The sequence below is a fragment of the Ptychodera flava genome, chromosome 2 (genome assembly GCF_041260155.1).
Source record: "Ptychodera flava strain L36383 chromosome 2, AS_Pfla_20210202, whole genome shotgun sequence".
NCBI classification, from domain to species: Eukaryota; Metazoa; Hemichordata; class Enteropneusta; family Ptychoderidae; genus Ptychodera; species Ptychodera flava.
In genome coordinates, this window is record NC_091929.1 from 32,832,588 (window position 1) to 32,851,520 (window position 18,933).

Below are 18,933 nucleotides of genomic sequence, written 5' to 3' on the forward strand. Positions count from 1 at the left end.
CAAATCACTATTTTTCCATGCGCGTGCATTGCCCTCTACATAGTGCAATTATTTTCGGCAGCTTTGTATTTATGTTTGTTTGTTTGTCTGTCTGTCTGTCTGTCTGTCTGTCTGTCTGTCTGTCTGTCTGTCTGTCTGTCTCGTTGTTTATGCCTGTCAGTCTCTGTTAGTCTCTTGTTTCTGTCTATCCCCTTCGAGTCTTCATCATTCTACGCCTGTGTCTGTTTCCCTAACGCCTTGAAGCAAACAATGTCTAATCAATCTATAATATCTAGCATTAGGGGAAGGCTGCATTAACTTGCATGGTACCTGAAACCCGAGTTCTTGCCTGACCAACTCGGGTGACAAACAGAAGACTTTTAATCCCCAAGGTGTGAATGTTCCATTGTTATGTTTATCTAATCCAGCTGGTGCCATTGCAGTGCCATTGTAGGAAAGGGAGGTCTGTGAAATTGATACTCTAGGGAAGTCGGGTATTCCTAAGTTAATTGAGGTTTCCCGTAATGGGCCCTATACGCCTGAAAACCGATATTTATAAGGTTTACTAAGCATATTTCCTATAACTCTGAACGTGAATGTTGACCTCTTGATGTGGCTGAAACTGTCCATGGAAAGTGCATGGTCTATATGCTGGGCCAACTTTCACGAATTTCGATCCCCTGCTCTATGATAAAATAACGGGTCCTTCGCGACCTGCATAGCGTCACTGAGGTGAGTGGAATGTGCTCGGCGGGGCAACAGTGTATAATTAGGTTCTTTCCTCCGTTTGGTCGAAATCATTTACTTGTCTAGTCAAAGGTCACCGGGGTCGGAGAAATAATGCAGTTGATGGTAACACAATTATGTCATTGTAAGGTCTGTCAGGTTCAATGTGTTTGCATTGTTCGCTTTCATCTCCGCTGCTACATTCAGAGTAAATCTGTTGGCGGGCGACACATGCTGTCTTCTTCGGAGACCGTCACGTTTTGGTCTACCTGTCGAAAGAACAATACTAGAATAAAACCAGTTTTAGCTTTCTCGTGAGATTATTTATATGATTTAGCTTGGTGAACCAGCGTATAGCTTGGTTTGTTTGTTATCGTCACGGCAACGGCGGGTTTCCCCCACCGTATGCTATATATAGCTGATGATGTCATGCTCACTTCTCGCAATTGGTCAATTACCATGTGAATAGCGCCCACACACGTACACAGGAAACTTGCAGTTGCATGCTCGACCGGTTAGCAAAACGAGGGCCTAGGGTTGAAGTCGCTTCGTGTGAACGTTACACGTCACCGAGGGTAGCCCTTTCCCCATAACGCAATCCAGGACAACTGTGGACGACGAGTAATCCACCATAGGATTCGGTCTTTCCTGTGATGTGCACGTACAACAATGATTTACACGTGATTTTCATAGCAGGTTGGAACCTGACGATTTCATTCAATACAGTTTTGAGAGCTGGTCAGCAAGTGTTGTGAACCGGGCAGCCCTGCACTGGCCTATTGCAGAGGTGAGTAACGCCACATGTTTGTATAAAGGAACCTGTCTATGTTTATATTACAAACCACAGAGTCTTTACCCTTACATGTAAACTCTCCAGTGTACGCGCGAGTCCGAACATCGGGTAAGGCATTGTCTATGCTGCTGTCACTGCTGTTGACGAGTGTCCGTTTTTTTACAGTCGGCCACGGTTTTGTAGAGGGACCGTGAGTCGGCTGACTTTGTGTGACCATAGATGTACTTTTGGCTGAACGGTAGCACGATATAGTCTACGGCAGAGTCTCGCCACCAAGGGCAATTGTGCCCTGACCACAATAGTCGGTGTAGATTGAGCGTCTTGACATATAGAACATAATATACGCCAGATGATGATATCGATGACCTGCCAGCGAGCTCCTGTGTCTCGCACGAAGGGTTGACCTTCCACCTTGCATCGATCTTGTGGTGCATTCATGATCCGAGACGTTCTTAAATTACAATTTGCAGTGAAAACTACTACATTCCTTAGGTTTTTGAAATTTTTGGAGCACGTCTTCTGTTAGAAAGACGACGAACAGTTACACAAGTAGCGTTTTACTGGTAATCTGTCGGCAGATCACAAGATTCTAAAATGACAGTGACAAACTGTCGGAGCGCGAATCGAACCACTGAACTATCGTCAGCGGAAACATCGATTTTCTCCAGTAAAGAAATTAACGCGTTCAGTTTTCCATTGTGAACTTTCTTAAGTCCCAATTCTTCTGACGATCTGTTGGACCATTCTGTAGGGATAAATGAATATAAAATGCAACTGAACAGATACATACGAGAAACATATATAGCACGGAACAGAATACAATTACAGTGGCACCGGACTGTGCATTTGACGGAAAACATTATCACAGAAGTTCGACAAATGAAAAACTTTAAAAGATATAATCAGTGTGCCTAGCTGTGGTCATTAAAGAGCAGTTTGTGACAATAGAATAGTAAAACAAATTATTACCAGAGTTTTCTGATTTAGGTTGTGTATGGCCTCGGGTCATGGCAGTGTGGGTTTAAGCATATCGCCTAGGGGCTATGGTTTAGGTGACTCTGCCGAACTCCTCGGTCGATACAATGACAAATGAATTGACTCGTATCTTTATCCTTGAAGCAAGAAAGCAACCTGCCAGCGTCCGTCAGCCGATCGTATGTCTCACCATGGATGTACAAAAGTAGACCGATTTGCCGCCAATTTCGATATTTGATATGCGGGCCACAAAACGTAGCGTTTCGGCCACAGTATAGGAATATTTGTTTTTTAATCTCTACATCTGGAAATACACACTTGATTTTCAATTCAGGCGATTCTACTGAATATTTTCAAGCACGTGGGCGCTTCTATAGCTATTTTGGTGACAGAACACGCCATTATTAGCTTCCATGTCAAAATAAATCATCGAAGCAGACGATGCGTTCGGAGTTCACACCTACAGGCCTGTTATGCGTTATCTATTTAGCCCTATAGTCTTGTTTTGCCATACTGGGATAACCTCCGAAGCTGAGCACTGAGCATAAAGAGAGCTGCTGTGAAACTCTGGTATTGAGATAATAGACGTACTAAACCGTTTCAAAACCGACAAGCCATACAAGTCAACTCAGAAATGTGTCTTGTCATACGTGGATATACCGTTTTGGTGTACCTTAGACTGCGTAATGGATTTGATATTGACCAAAATCGATTTTTTATGATTTGTCAAATTCTTGCGTTATATACGTGAAAGTGTGGACCCGAACGCAGCTTACGCACGCCCGAACGCGGAACCCTGATGCGCTCTAACGATGAGATTCATTCGAGAGCGCTTTGATATCTGAACGTGCGTCCGTAATTTACAACGAGATGTTATGAGCTCAATAAAATCACGACTATTTAGCGCTTATCTGAACCTTTAAAGTGAAATTACAAAATCGATTTAACGTTTACTAATCTGTACTTGACAAGTTTCAGTAACTCTTGTGGGGTTTAACAGACATGGCGCGGCAGACGGAGTCGGGGCGTGACAGAAATTTGTAGGGAACCGATATAGAGACCGACTCGTATCTTCTAACAATCCAAAACACACAAATTTATAGCCTTGAACGGTCACCGATTAAAATTTAAACTGAATCACAAACTGACACACAAGAAGCAGAAATTCATGACAAAGGGCAAATCACAAATCTATAATTTGTAGCAAGTGCGATCGATGACTTCACACAATTTGCATTCATTTCAGACACGCCCGTGTCCGTAACCTTCGCCGATGACGTCATCCCATCATTCTTTTATTTTGCATGAATGTTGTTGAACGTGACAATCGAGGCCACTGTGTATCTCAGCATTTCAAAGCCGATATCCCATAACATTAACATCAAAATATCAGGGACCGTAACATTACGCAAATGGGTTCTTGACGGACAGTCGGTGATCGGCTGATGATTAAGGGTGGATGGGCATATTCAGTTTATGATCAGTGAGCGGGGAAATTATGTCATTGTTCTCGGATGGCCAAACTTGAAAAGGCCAAGCGGGCTTGCAGGAAGTTGGACCCGATTGCCTGAGAGGAGTGTAGAAATTATGGGAGAGGCGCAGTTGCATGGGAGATAGGCCAACGAGGACATTCTTGGTGAGGAAAGGGGACAAGTATTGGGCGGTAGGGGACAGTTTTCAAGTCATTGCGTGGGGGCAGCTGCAAACAGCTTGTATTTCACTTCCGAAATTTCACTTATTCAAAATAAGTTAGACTAGAATATTCACGTGCAATTTCAATGCAACTTGTTTTAAAATATCGTATATACAACCTGTTCACTTTCTCTAGGTAAAGTCACATTTTAATTAGTCGTCAGTGTCTTGTATGCAGTTGTGCGAGAGAGAGAGAGAGAGAGAGAGAGAGAGAGAGAGAGAGAGAGAGAGAGAGAGAGAGAGAGAGAGAGAGAGAGAGAGAGAGAGAGAGAGAGAGAGAGAGAGAGTGAGTGAGTGAGTGAGTGAGTGAGTTGGGGCTAGAGGCAGACAGACAGATAAACAGACGGTATGATAGATAGAGACAGATGGACACTGATAGATGACCACAAGACGGGGAGAATTTCCAAATTTCTGCTCAAAAATCAGGTCATTACCCTTTGCTCACCATTTGCATAATCCGAGGGTCTCATTCTGCACACATCATTATTATCATAGATGTGTGCTATTGTTTCCCCATTCCATTACCAAGTGCGCAGTCAATGCATGGTCTAATCATCGCACTCAGTGCAAGTAATGATGACGGATGTCCACCCACGTAATGACCATACTGGCCAAAATGTTGCCAATTCCCAAGGTTGACGTGGCACGGATTTGTCGGAGGAGGATATGCAAAACTACTCGATTTTTTTTCGACAACACAACAGAAGCTATCGCGACGATCGAAATGTTTAATCCTTTTTAGCGCAATAATAAATTATCACATTAATTCCAGTTGTGACATAGGATGCATAAGTAGATTGCAAGCGTGTATAATTGGATAAAAAACAATCACTGAATATTGTTTTTATCAAATGCTCTAAGTTATCGAAAAAGAACTTTATCACTTAATAAGCTCTTAGAAAAATGAAAAAGTATTTGGGTTGATGATTTTACGGTATTTTCAAAATATATTTAAAACGTGCATTGAAATGGAAGCAGCGGTTCGGAGATGTTTTCTGTCATTTTACCTTACTCATGCAATTGTCGATTTTCTGATCATGACTCACTAACTAGACAAGATGGGTCATAAAATCGTCATATCGCGATATGACTTGCCTGAATACACCTTAATCATTACTTAGTGGAGTTTACACGAAGTAGGGTACGGTATAAGTAGAGTACACAACGCGGTGCAAAATCAGTTCGAACAAAAGTTATGCTGATTGACCTAGCTCTAGTGTAATAGCAAAATCCCTCACCGTGAGGGACTGTACGTGATACCACGGAAACGATAAACGAATAACTTGATTTCATGAGAGGTCAAAGTTCACACTTCTTCAGTGCCTTTGTAGATTTCATTAGCAGTGAACTGCAACAAAGCCCCAGGCAAATATTGGAGCACAACAAAGCCAGTGATCGAAAGAACTTGAACGCCTTTCAAAATATTCAAAGACAAATTCGCATCATCGAATACGTCTGGGCTCTTAATTATTTCGATTTCGACAGTGTAGTAAACTCATTTTTCCGGGGGAGGATTAAAAAAAAATATGCGGGCTAAATCGCAGACAAAAATATTCAAAATCAAAAGCGTATAAAACGCCCGGAAACCCGTCGTAATTTCCCAGGCCATTGTCCGATCATCATCCATGTCCTCATTCAACCAAGTATTTCACTTCAGGGGTATTATAACTGCAATTATAATAGTGTCGGCGATGAGATGTAAAAGTTGTTTGCTTATTTCAGTACAAGTCTCCAGGCCATCGTACATTTCTGTGAAATTTATGCAAATTAAGATGGTCAGTGAAAAGCTGACAAACATGGTGGAATGCATTGACGGAAGGTAGTTCGCGCGTTTCAATCAAATGGATTAATTTTTATGACATAGAGATATTCCCTATTTTTATATCATCATTTTCAACAAGTTCGAGACTTTTAACATAATTACAATGCGTGCATGTTCCGCAAGCAATTTTAAAAGTAGTCAATTTTTCCATATTTAGCTTGTAACCTCAACAGTGAAAAGTTATTTATTGTTTTAGACGGTAAGAATACTTTCCAGGCTCAAGCAAGGATTTTAAAAATTGCAATACAGACTCAACTAAGACTGTCTGCAAATATTGTACTGGAGACAGTCTTAACAGAGAGTGGGGAGATTTTTGATTGCCTTGAACTTGAAACAGGGACGCTTATTGAACTTATAGAGTCGGTGAGAAATCTAAATAAATGTTTAAAAACACCAGTTTGATTGTGAAGAGAAAATGACATTTTTAAACTATTTATACCACGTAATCTATGTCGGCCTTTCCATTACATCATTGTGCAATAATGTGAAGAAATTCAATTACTTCCTTTAGGACGCGCGAAAACTTGCTTGCGTCATAATCTGCAAGTCAGACCTCTCTGATCCGTGTAAGTTGAAATCACGAGCTATATTGAGACATGGCCGGCTCACATTTGTCGCCCTGTGGCTTGTACACACAAAACAACCGTGTCACAGTCTATATTGATTTCTTTTATTCTTCGATCATACATACCACCGTCGCGTGCAACTCGAAGTCATTGGATCGCACCAGTCGTAAACTCCCAAGACTGAACATGTATTGCCGCGTACAGTGCCTGTCACGGGAGCAAGACATTCTTCCTATCCAGACAGTCGGCGGCTCTGCTGATAATCAAGTGATTTAAGACGGTGCTTTTGGTCAAATCTCTGGCTATTCCAATTTCCACTATTCAAGAGTAAACAGTGAGCAATTCAGTAGCTAGCTAGCTGGTAGTGGGGAGACAGAGAGGCAGACGGGCAGGCAGGCAGACAGACACAGACGGGCGAATAGATAGATAGATAGATACTATAGATAGATACTATCGATAGATAGATAGATAGATAGATAGATAGATAGATAGATAGATAGATAGATAGATAGATAGATAGATAGATAGATAGATAGATAGATAGATAGATAGATAGATAGATAGATAGATAGATAGATAGATAGATAGATAGATAGATAGATGACATACAGATCGATGGGTAATTTTAGTCAGTAGGTAAATAAAGCGAAAGTAGTGTTGACGTCATCGGTCTACTGGAGGATCGCGATCAGACAAACAGAAGTGTCAGCAACAGGTGGTTGGTGAGATTACTTTGTAGAGTTTGATGAACTTTGGTCGCAGAAGTTTGTAACGCTGCTACGTGCAGCTAGACTAGCGTTTATTTACAAATATAAAAGTTAGTCATGCACACGCGAAGTTTTCGCGGTATTTTTGTCTGAACAACGAAGCGCTATAGCGTCATTGTGCGGGTAACCCTGTGATCACGAGTTCAAGCATTGAAACAGACTGCGTTGCCAAGGTGCGTGTGCTCAAAATAAACCGCGTCGAGTTGAAACTTGTCGCGTACCGGATACGCAGCTTCTACGTTCATATCGCTATACCGAAAACAATGCACTATCTTCTCAACTTATCGTCCCATACTACCTACACTTACATTCTTGTTTGGCGCCTCTGAAATCAGATACGTACGACAGTAGATTGTGGTTATTAACTTGAGAAATTAAGCGACAAAACCGACCGAAAAATCTCGCCAAGTTTGCTCCATTGCACCACAATGTAGGTCAACCTTCACAGAAACAAGGTCAAATTCAGAGGTGTTTGTTATTGATCTTTTGTTGTACAGATCTGATGACGTCACACCCCCGTCTTGTGCTGCGATGTTGCAATCCCGGTACTCAGAATATTAGAGTATTTACAATTCTTTCCAGTAAACATACTACATACGAACTTTCCGTCGTTTCACTTTGTCAGTCTACCGTGAACCGTTGACAATTTGTCTGTCTGTTTGTCTGTACACCTGCATGTCTGTCGGTAAGGCTCTAGATCTGTTAACACCTTTTTAAAGATCAATGAAGTTCAACCAGTTAAACGTTCTCGCATCTACTAGCTATATCTGTTCTGTCTGTGAAAGACTCTTGTTTCTCGTTGTTATCCTAAAACCATGTCCAATGTCAACATGGCCTTGTGTGAGTTTAATTTCTCATTTATTTTTGAAAACTAAATTTTATTGAGTCGGGACTATGTTACGTGCAGAGAAAACGAACAAAAGGGTGAACTCAGCAGTTTCCGTTTAAACAAAATTTATTACGAAAACAAAACTAATTGCTAAGTTAGGGACAGAGTACAAGCTTTAAAAGTGTACAGACTACTTATCTCAGCTGGGACGGCAAGCTCCAGTCTCAGAGTTGTAACAGTCAGTTGGATGAATGAACAGTCCTTTGGCTTGCAGGCTTGAAGCTGCACAAAGACCACAGTATAAATCCAGCGTTGACAGTGAAGGTCTTGAAAAGTCTTGAGAATGACTACTGCTGGAGTTTAGTAACACACAAGAGACACAATCCCAAAAGTCTGACTGGAAGCTGTGCACGTCCCTTTTATAAAGGCATGTAAGAACAATCTAGAACCTTTTATTGACATGCTAATTACTGTTCTAAAATTATCTCCCTTACACAACTAATCAACTTTCCAGAACATTCCAAACATGACTAATTGAATTCAAGGTGTGAGGTCATCAAGGGCAGTGACCTTGGGAATGTTCTAGACTGATTGAACTCAGGTCATGATGAGTGTGGGGGAAATGACCTACATAACACACCCCCTCTTCAAAAAAAGAAAATTTTTCAAAGAAAAATCTTTCTTTTACAAATGTAATCTTGAAAAAGATTTAAGTACTCAAAATTTTTTTACTCTAAAGTAAAATTTCTTGAAAGTGAACAACAATAAACTCTAAATACGAGAGAGACAGTCTGCAATTAAATTGTCTCTGCCTTTGATATGTCTAATGTCAAGATTAAACTCCTGTAACATTAAACTCCATCTTAGCAATCTCTGATTTTTGCCTTTAAATTTCTGCAGAAAAACAAGAGGGTTGTGATCAATATAAACCACTATTGGCTGATTTGAAGAAGTAACATAAACTTCAAAATGCTGTAAAGCTAATATCAAAGATAAACACTCTTTTTCAATTGTAGAGTAGTTTCTCTGGGATTGTTAAATTTGCGTGAAAAATAGCAAACAGGATGATCTATACCATGACTATCCTCTTGCAATAAAACAGCACCAGCAGCCGTATCACTAGCATCCACAGCTAATTTGAATGGCAAAGTGAAATCTGGTGCAGACAACACTGGAGCACTTTGCTGTATGGCTTTAAGTGTATCAAATGCCTGTTGGCATTGCTCTGACCAAACAAACTTTACTTTCTTTTAAGTAAGTTAGTCAAAGGCTCAGTAATTGTGGAGAAATTTGGACAGAATTTTCTGTAGTAACCAGCCATACCGAGAAAGCGCATCAGTTGTCGTTTGCAGTTTGGTATGGGAAAACTTGAAATGGCACTGATTTTGGCATCAACAGGTTTTACCTCACCCTGTCCTACAGTATGTCCGAGGTAAGTCACCCTCGCCCAACCAAACTCAGATTTTGCAAGGTTGACAGTCAACATTGCTTTACTCAGTCTCTCAAAGAACTTCCGCATGAGCTTGATGTGTTCCTCCCAGGTGTCACTATACAGGACGACGTCGTCAACGTAGGCTGCACACCCATCTAGCCCGGATATGACGTCGTTGATCATCCGTTGGAACGTTGCCGGAGAGTTCTTCATTCCAAATGGCATCACCTTGTACTGGAACAATCCGTCTGGTGTAACAAAGGCGGATATTTCACGAGCACGATCCGTCAGAGGGACTTGCCAAAATCCCTTCAGTAGATCAAATTTTGTCACATACTTGGCTTTTCCCACTCGGTCGATGCAATCATCAATCCTCGGGATTGGGAAGTGTCTGTCTTTGTTAAAGTGTTGACCTTCCTAAAGTCCGTGCACATACGATAACTGTGGTCTGATTTGGGAACAAGTATGCACGGCGAACTCCAGTTACTTTTACTGGGTTCAATAAAGTCATTGTCCAGCAGGTATTTGACTTCTTCCTGGAGATATTTCGCTTTTGTTGGATTCAGTCTGTATGGATGCTGTTTTACAGGCTTACTGTCCCCAACATCAACGTCGTGATAGATGACGTTTGTCCTCGTTGGAACATCTTGAAACAGGTGTTTATATCATGGAGCAGTTCTTTCACCTGTTGTTGTTGTTCTGGCTGGAGGTGTGCCAACTTTGTAGACTCCAGCTTCTCCAGGATTTCTGAGTTCTGAAGCTTGACCGAGCCCAGCTTTGAGTTTAGAGTATTTTCACTCAAGTCAGTTTCAGTATCACTATCTTCATAATGGCCAGAACTGACTGTACTGACAGGCTTTGTTTTAGTAGGATTATCCCTATCCAAATATGGCTTAAGCATATTTATGTGACATAGCTGTTTTTGTTTTCGCCTGTCAGGTGTTATTATGATGTAATTTAAATCACTCAATTTCTTATCAATTAGGTATGGCCCAAGTAACGAGCATGGAGTGGTTTGCCAGGAATCGGAAGTAGAACAAGAACTTTTGACCTGGTTCAAACTTCCGTTTTGAGGTGGTTTTTATCATATCTGGTTTTCATTGACTGCTGAGATGACTCAAGATTTTCTCTGGCTAATTCACATGCTTTAGAGAGTTTTGTACGAAAATCTGACACATATTGCAAAATATTCAGACAATCATCGTCGTCAGACAGGAATTTCTCTTTAACGAGCTTAAGTGGGCCACGGACTGTATGTCCAAATACAAGCTCAAATGGGCTAAAACCAAGAGACTCTGAATTGACTCTCTAACAGCAAAGAGCAGAAAATGAATTCCTTCATCCCACTGCTTCTCTGTGTCAAAACAGTAGGTCCTAATCATGTTTTTCAAAGTTTGATGAAATCGCTCAAGAGCACCCTGACTTTCTGGATGATAGGCGGATGACCTATACTGTTTAATGCCTAGCTGATCCATTACTTGTTGAAAAATTCCAGACATAAAGTTGGAGCCTTGATCGGACTGGACACATTTAGGGAGGCCAAATAAAGTGAAAAATTTGACTAAAGCTCTCACTATAGTCTTTGTCTTTATATTTCTCAGTGGTATGGCTTCTGGGAACCGAGTTGATGTACACATTATTGTCAGCATGTACTCATTTCCTGATCTTGTTTTTGGTAGGGGCCCAACACAGTCTATTAGAATCCTACTAAATGGTTCTTGAAATGCAGGAATTGGCTGTAAAGGGCCTTTGGAATGGTCTGATTCGGCTTTCCTACCATTTGACATGTGTGACAAGTTTTACAGAAATGTGCTACATCCTGCCTGAGATTAGGCCAATAAAAGTGACTGAGAATTTTATGATAAGTTTTCCTGACTCCTAAGTGACCAGCCCAGGGCGTTTCATGGGCCAGGCGCAATATTTCAGCACGATAGGGCTTTGGAATCACAATTTGATGTTTTATAGCCCAATCGTCATCAACCAAAACATCTGGAGGTCTCCATTTACGCATGAGGATACCAGATTTTGTATAATAGGAAACAGAGCTATCTGAAGTTTTACCTCATCATCTACCCTGTCAAACAAAGACAAAATATCTGGGTCTTTGTGTTGTTCTGCAATGAGATTTGATCTAGAAAATGTCTGACTTTGGTCAGCAGAAGTTTTACTGGAAGTTTCAAATCCACGAGGGATAACGGAATGATCCGTGTCAAACACCTGACTGAGAAAGGTGTCATTTAAGTCAACATCTGTGACATTATTTTTGAGAGTATTTTCATTCTCAGAAGTTTTCTTGGACATGGCTCGAGTAATGGCACATGAAGGAAATAAATCGGGTATCTCTTGTTCAATTGGCTCTGGATCCTGATCTAAACTAGGATTATCAGTCACAAGTGGATTAGTAATGACCTTGTCCCCAGCAAGGTCGTTTCCAAGAAGAAGGTGAATCCCTTCAAAAGGCAAAAAAGGCCTAATACCTAAAGTCACAGGTCCAGAAACAAAGTCCGAAGACAAATAGACATTATGGAGAGGAACAGGAATGTAGTCATTACAATCTACCCCCTTAATAAGAACTTTAGAACCTGAAAATGACTTTTCAGAAAACGGCAGGGTATCTGCCAACAAAAGAGACTGGGAAGCCCCGGTATCTCTTAAAATTTTGACAGGGGTAGCGGAAGAAAAATCACTAGAAAGTGATATAAAACCATCGTGAATAAATGGTTCGAAAATACCCATAATGCTATCTTGAGAAGAATTGACCTTGACCTCATTAATTGGGGATAAGAGGGGTTTAACCTCAGACAATGTGTTGCACACATTATTAGACTCTAATTGAGTTGATGAAGAAATAAAGCCGGTGGGCTTAGATCCACTTTGACCACTTTGACCTTCACGTTTCTTTTCAATTTGAAACACTCTGACATTAAATGGCCGTCTTTCTTGCAATAATTACAAGAAAGTGAACCGAACTGTTTGTCAGAAGGAGATTGAGACCTGGGATCTGATGATGTGGGAGTGTTACTTGAATTTTGTGAACTGTTGTCATTTGATTTTCTACTGTCCTTTGAGAAATTCTTGGATGAAAAGGAGGAGTTAAATTTACCTGCATTGTTTCTGTATGGAAAGGACTGGGATGGTTTGCTGAGAAATGAAGATTTGTGGGTCAATGAATAATCATCGGCCAAACGTGCAGCAACCTCCAATGTATCTGCCTTTTGTTCATTGATAAACGTCTTGACGTCACTTCTGATGCACCTTTTAAATTCCTCAATCAAAACAAGTTGTCGTAATTTGTCATAATTCTGACTGACCTTTTCAGAAGAACACCAACGATCAAACAGTTGTTCTTTTGTTCGAGCAAATTCAACATAAGTTTGATCTTTTACCTTCTCACAATCCCTAAATTTCTGACGGTAAGCTTCAGGCACCAATTCATAGCCCTTGAGAATTAATTCCTTCACAGAATCATAATTTGAAGCCTGCTCTACTGACAATTGAATGTAAATTTCTCTGGCTTTACCACCAAAGCACTCTGCAAAAGCATAGACCAGGACTCCTTAGGCCAGTTCAGACTCTGAGCAATTTTCTCAAAATGAAGGAAATATTTATCAACATCCTTTTCTTGGAAAGGGGGAACTAACCTGAAATGCTTAGTGATGTCAAACTTGTCTGAAGGGAAGAATTTTCCTGACTGTCCAAGCTCTAAACGTTTCATTTCTAATCTTTCCTGCCTGTCTTTCTCTCTCTGTCTTTCTTCATTTCTAATTGCATTTGTATTTTTTCTTTTTCTAATGCCTGTCTCTCTTTTTCCATTTGTAATTCTAGTTTCTTGATCTCCAAATTTGTCTGCATTTCTAATTCTAATTTTCTGAGTTCAGAGGTAGACTCGGGCTCATAATCTTTCAGGGTGGATTCCTCAAATTGGCCTAAATCAACTAGATGTTTGGCAATACGGTACTGTATTTCCCTCTTGCGCATAGATCTTTTGACTTCTACTTTAAGGAAATGGCCAGTGCAATGAGGTCGTCTTTTCTGAGGGAATCAAATGTGTCCTGATCAAGGTCATCCATTTCCTCTGGTTTAAATTCCGCCATGATTAAATTTCGCTGAGTTCACAGAATACTGTAGTTTTTAAAAAAGGCAGGCAAAATGTTGTCAAACGGCTCAAATATTCGTCTCCCGGACGAGCCCCCAATTTGTTACGTGCAGAGAAAACGAACAAAAGGGTGAACTCAGCAGTTTCCGTTTAAACAAAATTTATTACGAAAACAAAACTAATTGCTAAGTTAGGGACAGAGTACAAGCTTTAAAAGTGTACAGACTACTTATCTCAGCTGGGACGGCAAAGCTCCAGTCTCAGAGTTGTAACAGTCAGTTGGATGAATGAACAGTCCTTTGGCTTGCAGGCTTGAAGCTGCACAAAGACCACAGTATAAATCCAGCGTTGACAGTGAAGGTCTTGAAAAGTCTTGAGAATGACTACTGCTGGAGTTTAGTAACACACAAGAGACACGATCCCAAAAGTCTGACTGGAAGCTGTGCACGTCCCTTTTATAAAGGCATGTAAGAACAATCTAGAACTTTTATTGACATGCTAATTACTGTTCTAAAATTATCTCCCTTACACAACTAATCAACTTTCCAGAACATTCCAAACATGACTAATTGAATTCAAGGTTGTGAGGTCATCAAGGGCAGTGACCTTGGGAATGTTCTAGACTGATTGAACTCAGGTCATGATGAGTGTGGGGGAAATGACCTACATAACAACTAGAATTCACTCGTTTATAGGCGTGTGGCACACTGTGGGCGTGTCTGTGTCTGTATGTGTGTCAATGAGTGTGTCAGGGTTAATATCTTGTATTTCAGCACACTTTACGAAGGAGTACAACGACAAAACTAATGAAGATATGAAAAGCTAACCAAGAGTTCATTTTGTCCCTCTTCCCCCACAGGTGTGCAGTCAATTCTGAAAATGTCGGCCGCGTCACCACGCCGTCGCCGGGGCAACGGCTCCGTGCAGGAGAAGACCATCTTCGAAGCTTCGGAATTTTTAGAAGAAAGAATCACCAAAATAAGCAGCTCTTGGAACAATCTGAAAGCGAACTACGTCCATTTCTCGTCTTCAATTACACTAGCATATCCTCTGTGTAGGTCGGCACACAGTCATGACGGCAGCTTCTCGGAAGTAAATTCACTGAAGGATGTGAAAGATTGCTATGAAGCCGTGAAGGCTAAACAGTTCACGGAAAGTGCTTTCGTCATCAATACTTTCCTACACACGCTGAGGGAACTCGAGCAACTCTATGACGAAGTGGACAAGTGCCGGCCGACTCTGGTTGCCAATCAGGACAGCAAGAAAGCTCGTCACGTTCGCGAGTTCTGCGTTGGATTGGAAGCGTGGAGAAAGATGGTGGAAGGAGGGGAGGTCCCTCAGAGCGTGCACCACGACGTCTTGTCGATAACTCAGGACACAGACATCTTGAGACGTACAGGCAGAATTTTCAGTACCATTCCCGTCATGCTGGACCATGCCAACACTCTTGTCAAAATAATGAAGAGTGGCTGGCCCCCGAGGTTGGACAGAAACTTACAACGCCCTCGGACTGCGGGGGTACTAACTTCCCCCCGGCTTGGCCGCTCCTCCTCCGTGACCACGATGCAACAGCTCTCGCTTGACGGAAAGAAAGCGCCAATGATGTGGAGACCCCAGGACGCGGTTGTTCCTGGACAAGCGGCGCGACCATTGATGAAGTCCGGTTCAATGCCTGGTCTTCCGACTATAGGGAGCGGCGCGGTTGGGTCGTCTTCGAGGAGAGCATCGTTTTCCGACATTGACGACGAAGCTCCCTTATCAAGGTGTTGCAGCCCGTCGTTTAGCTCGTCCAGTGCATATGAAACGGGACAGAACTCGCTGTCGCACGTGACCATCACGCAATCCAACGTGACCATCTCGTCTAGCAGCGACAACGAGAGCTCCCAGTGGTCACCCATGGACAATTACAAGCGTCCCGTCGTCAGGGAAATCACAGGTGTGTGAACAACAATGTCAATTACACATATTGACACTGTAACCGAAAGATGTGGTGCCTGTCAAATTTCTCTGAATATCAGGCATACAAAGTTAATTCTGCAATACCGTATCCGAAAATAAATTCATGCGAACGTAAAATAGTCTTTCGCTCAATACCAGTTGAGAGAGTTCACTGCAAAAATGCTAATTTGTAATAATATTTCGCCTTTTTTTACAAATAATACTTAATGATCGATATGTGAGTCGAAGGACAAAGCGTATACATATCAAAATAGCATTTATTTTACGTATGTATGTATGTATGTATGTATGTATGTATGTATGTATGTATGTATGTATGTATGTATGTATGTATGTGTGTGTGTGTGTGTGTGTGTGTGTGTGTGTGTGTATGTATGTATGTATGTATGTATGTATGTATGTTTCAATGTATGTTTCAATGTATGTTTCAACATATGTATACATAACAACGCTCATACACAAATATAGATAGATAGATATAAAATATGCACATCTTAAGTAACATTTTTTTCTCATTTAATAACATCTCTGTAGAAGCACTTCAATCCAAATTTGACGAAGAGCTGGACAAAGTTACAACTCGACTTGAGAAGAAAATAACCAACGCTACGGAGAGTCTACGAGACGATATTCAGAACGACCTCAAGAAACGAGACAAGAGAATCGACAAAATTAAATCAGACGTGGATCAGCTATCTAAGTTCGTCGATGAAAAGTTCGCTGGACTCGACCTCGAAATTCTGAGACTGGATACACAGTTAAAAGGTCAGTATTTTTTTAAAGTTTATGCGTGTCACACAGATATTACATTAAAGACAGGTAGAGGCGATAGATAAATGTAAATATATAGAAATAGGCGGATAGATAGATAGGTAGATAGAGATAAATATAGATATATAGTAGATATATAGAAATAGAAATTTACAGGTAGATTAGATAGATAGATAGATAGATAAATAGATAAATAGATGGATCTATTGAAAATTACAAGTAGATAGATAGAAATATAGGTAGATAGATAGATATGTGTATATATATATATATATATAGAGAGAGAGAGAGAGAGAGAGAGAGAGAGAGAGAGAGAGAGAGAGAGAGAGAGAGAAAAAGAGAGAGAGAGGAGGATATTATACACATACATACATACATACATACATACATACATACATACATACATACATACATACATACATACATACATACATACATACATACATACATACATGTACATTAACCCTCCTTTACAATGTTTATCCGTAGATTATATCAAACCATTGGATGACAAGCAGATACACATCATTGGTCAATACATTGGTCCACACGTGTACCCTAAGCTTGCTGCAGAGCTCGGCATCACGCGGACACAGCTGGAATGGATAAATGAGAAATACAAGGACAATGAAGAGGAGGGCGTTGTTGCTCTCCTCCACAAATGGAAGCGAGGGTCGGACATGCGCAAGGCGACCATAGAGACGATTATCAAAGCCTTGGTGAACATCGGTGAGCGGTCAACAGCTAATCAAGTACTTCGTGCATTTAAGGAGGAATGATTCTTGCACGTTAAGCTGACTATAGACTATTTACGGACAAGTTGCAGCCCTGTGGATTGTTTATTACCTCCAGTACCCAGACTTTTGAATTCGCGGCTTTGAATGCACAGTTACTTTTCTGAGAATTTAGGACAAAAGCGGTACGATAAGGCGCTAGAAAACACTTACCCATATGATCGCTCCACTACATTTATTTGCGATAGAGAGTAACCTTTATTCTACTGTTCTTATGACGGTCTTATGAATTCACTTAACGCTGGGTCAAAATTCAGATCACAGTTGTATTGCCTGGCGGAAAAGACCAGTATGTTATTTTCGTTTCTCAAAAATTTTCAGCATCTAAGAGAATATTACTGCCCGCAAATGCCTTCCAATATTATCCTAGACAGGACCGCGTTTGTTATTGAGTGAGTGTTATTTATTTTGCCAGTATTTATTCACGTTGCGTGAGAAACTCGCAACGTTCACTCTGACCGTGACTTTTTGATAAACTGCGCAGGAAAAAGGTTAATTAAGTTTTATTTGTGCGGATCACATGTACATTAATTTTAGAAAATATCCGTCCATTTATCGGCTGCGATTCACAATGTAATGTGTTTTTAGTCTCGATTTTAAACAAAGTGATTGTATATTCTGATTGGCTAACTATCAACCAGTACTACATACATCAGAATGGGTGATTTCTGTAAGTTAATAGCATCTATGAGTGACGTCACGTTTTTGTGGTTTACAGAGGTGCGCCAAAAACGCGAGCAACTTCATTGCATTTGATCAAAATCTCATTTATTTTCGAAGACTGGATAGAGATGCTATCCGTGGGTGCTAAAACCATTCTCGGTTTTCGGATACTTTCTAAATTTTACACAACTGATTTCGTTGTAAAGTACTGCTTCCTGAGAGAAGGAAATCTATCCAAGACAAAATGTTTTGAAGCTGTATTGTGGACTATTTAAAGGCACTACGGTGAACTTTTGCTGTCGTTCAAAGAAATTTTCTTCTCATCCTCACATATGTTGAAATAGAAATATTGAAAACTCCCATTGCAATGGAATTTGCACCGTTTTGCAGTGTTCTTGTTTACAAAAGAATGCCAAACCGGACTAGAATTCAGTTGTCAATGCTGGGAATAAAATTTGACATAACGGATAAACAAGTTGGACTGTGTTGCCATGTTATACACTCAGGATATCGACATGGTCTTTGGAGCAGAACACCGAACTGTATTTTACAAGCAAAACTAGAAAATTCATCATGATGTCACTAAAAACTTGGAAATGTTGCTGTCAGCAGATATACATGCTGAAGACTGTGAATTTTTTTTAAATATTTGAGCCGAGCAACATATGCACTTTGGCAATATTGTCTAAGTTTGTGCACGGCACAGCAAATGTGATAGAAAACTTGATTTATGAGCTTGTAATCTGAATCGATTGAACTTGATAATAATTCACGTTGATTTTTAATAAAGTCTGGTTCTGTGATCATTCATAAACAGATACAGTTGTAATCGTTTGTGTGCCTTTACAATCACATGCTGAAGATAACGTGATTTCGTAAACCCTTTGAGCGCCAAAGTCAATTTTGACGCCTTTACAAAATGTACCCCAGGCAAATTTTTTTCAGAGTTTTGCCAAAATTTTGATGAAAATCTGTAGCCGATGAAATGTGATGTCAATTTGGTCCAAAATTATCAAAAAGATTACATAAAAATTCATAAAAAGTGGTAAAATGTTTTTAGGAAAATCTG

At 40.5% G+C, this 18,933-nt stretch overlaps 1 protein-coding gene across 1 annotated transcript; it reads left to right on the plus strand.

Moving 5' to 3' along the window:
- Positions 1–1,193: 1,193 nt before the first annotated feature.
- Positions 1,194–18,682, plus strand: LOC139119307 (uncharacterized). The gene is made up of 4 exons (XM_070683060.1): positions 1,194–1,492; positions 14,537–15,613; positions 16,171–16,401; positions 16,897–18,682. Exons 2-4 carry the CDS (start codon positions 14,557–14,559, stop codon positions 17,184–17,186), a joined length of 1,578 nt encoding a protein of 525 aa, XP_070539161.1. The 5' UTR covers positions 1,194–1,492; positions 14,537–14,556; the 3' UTR covers positions 17,187–18,682.
- Positions 18,683–18,933: the final 251 nt, after the last annotated feature.

What these genes read in the sequence shown, in the direction of transcription:
- LOC139119307 (XM_070683060.1), top strand. Translation starts at nt 14,557, where the DNA reads ATGTCGGCCGCGTCACCACGCCGTCGCCGGGGCAACGGCTCCGTGCAG. An exon ending in CGTCGTCAGGGAAATCACAG is followed by an intron (nt 15,614 to 16,170) that starts GTGTGTGAACAA and finishes ACATCTCTGTAG; the next exon opens with AAGCACTTCAATCCAAATTT. An exon ending in ACTGGATACACAGTTAAAAG is followed by an intron (nt 16,402 to 16,896) that starts GTCAGTATTTTT and finishes GTTTATCCGTAG; the next exon opens with ATTATATCAAACCATTGGAT.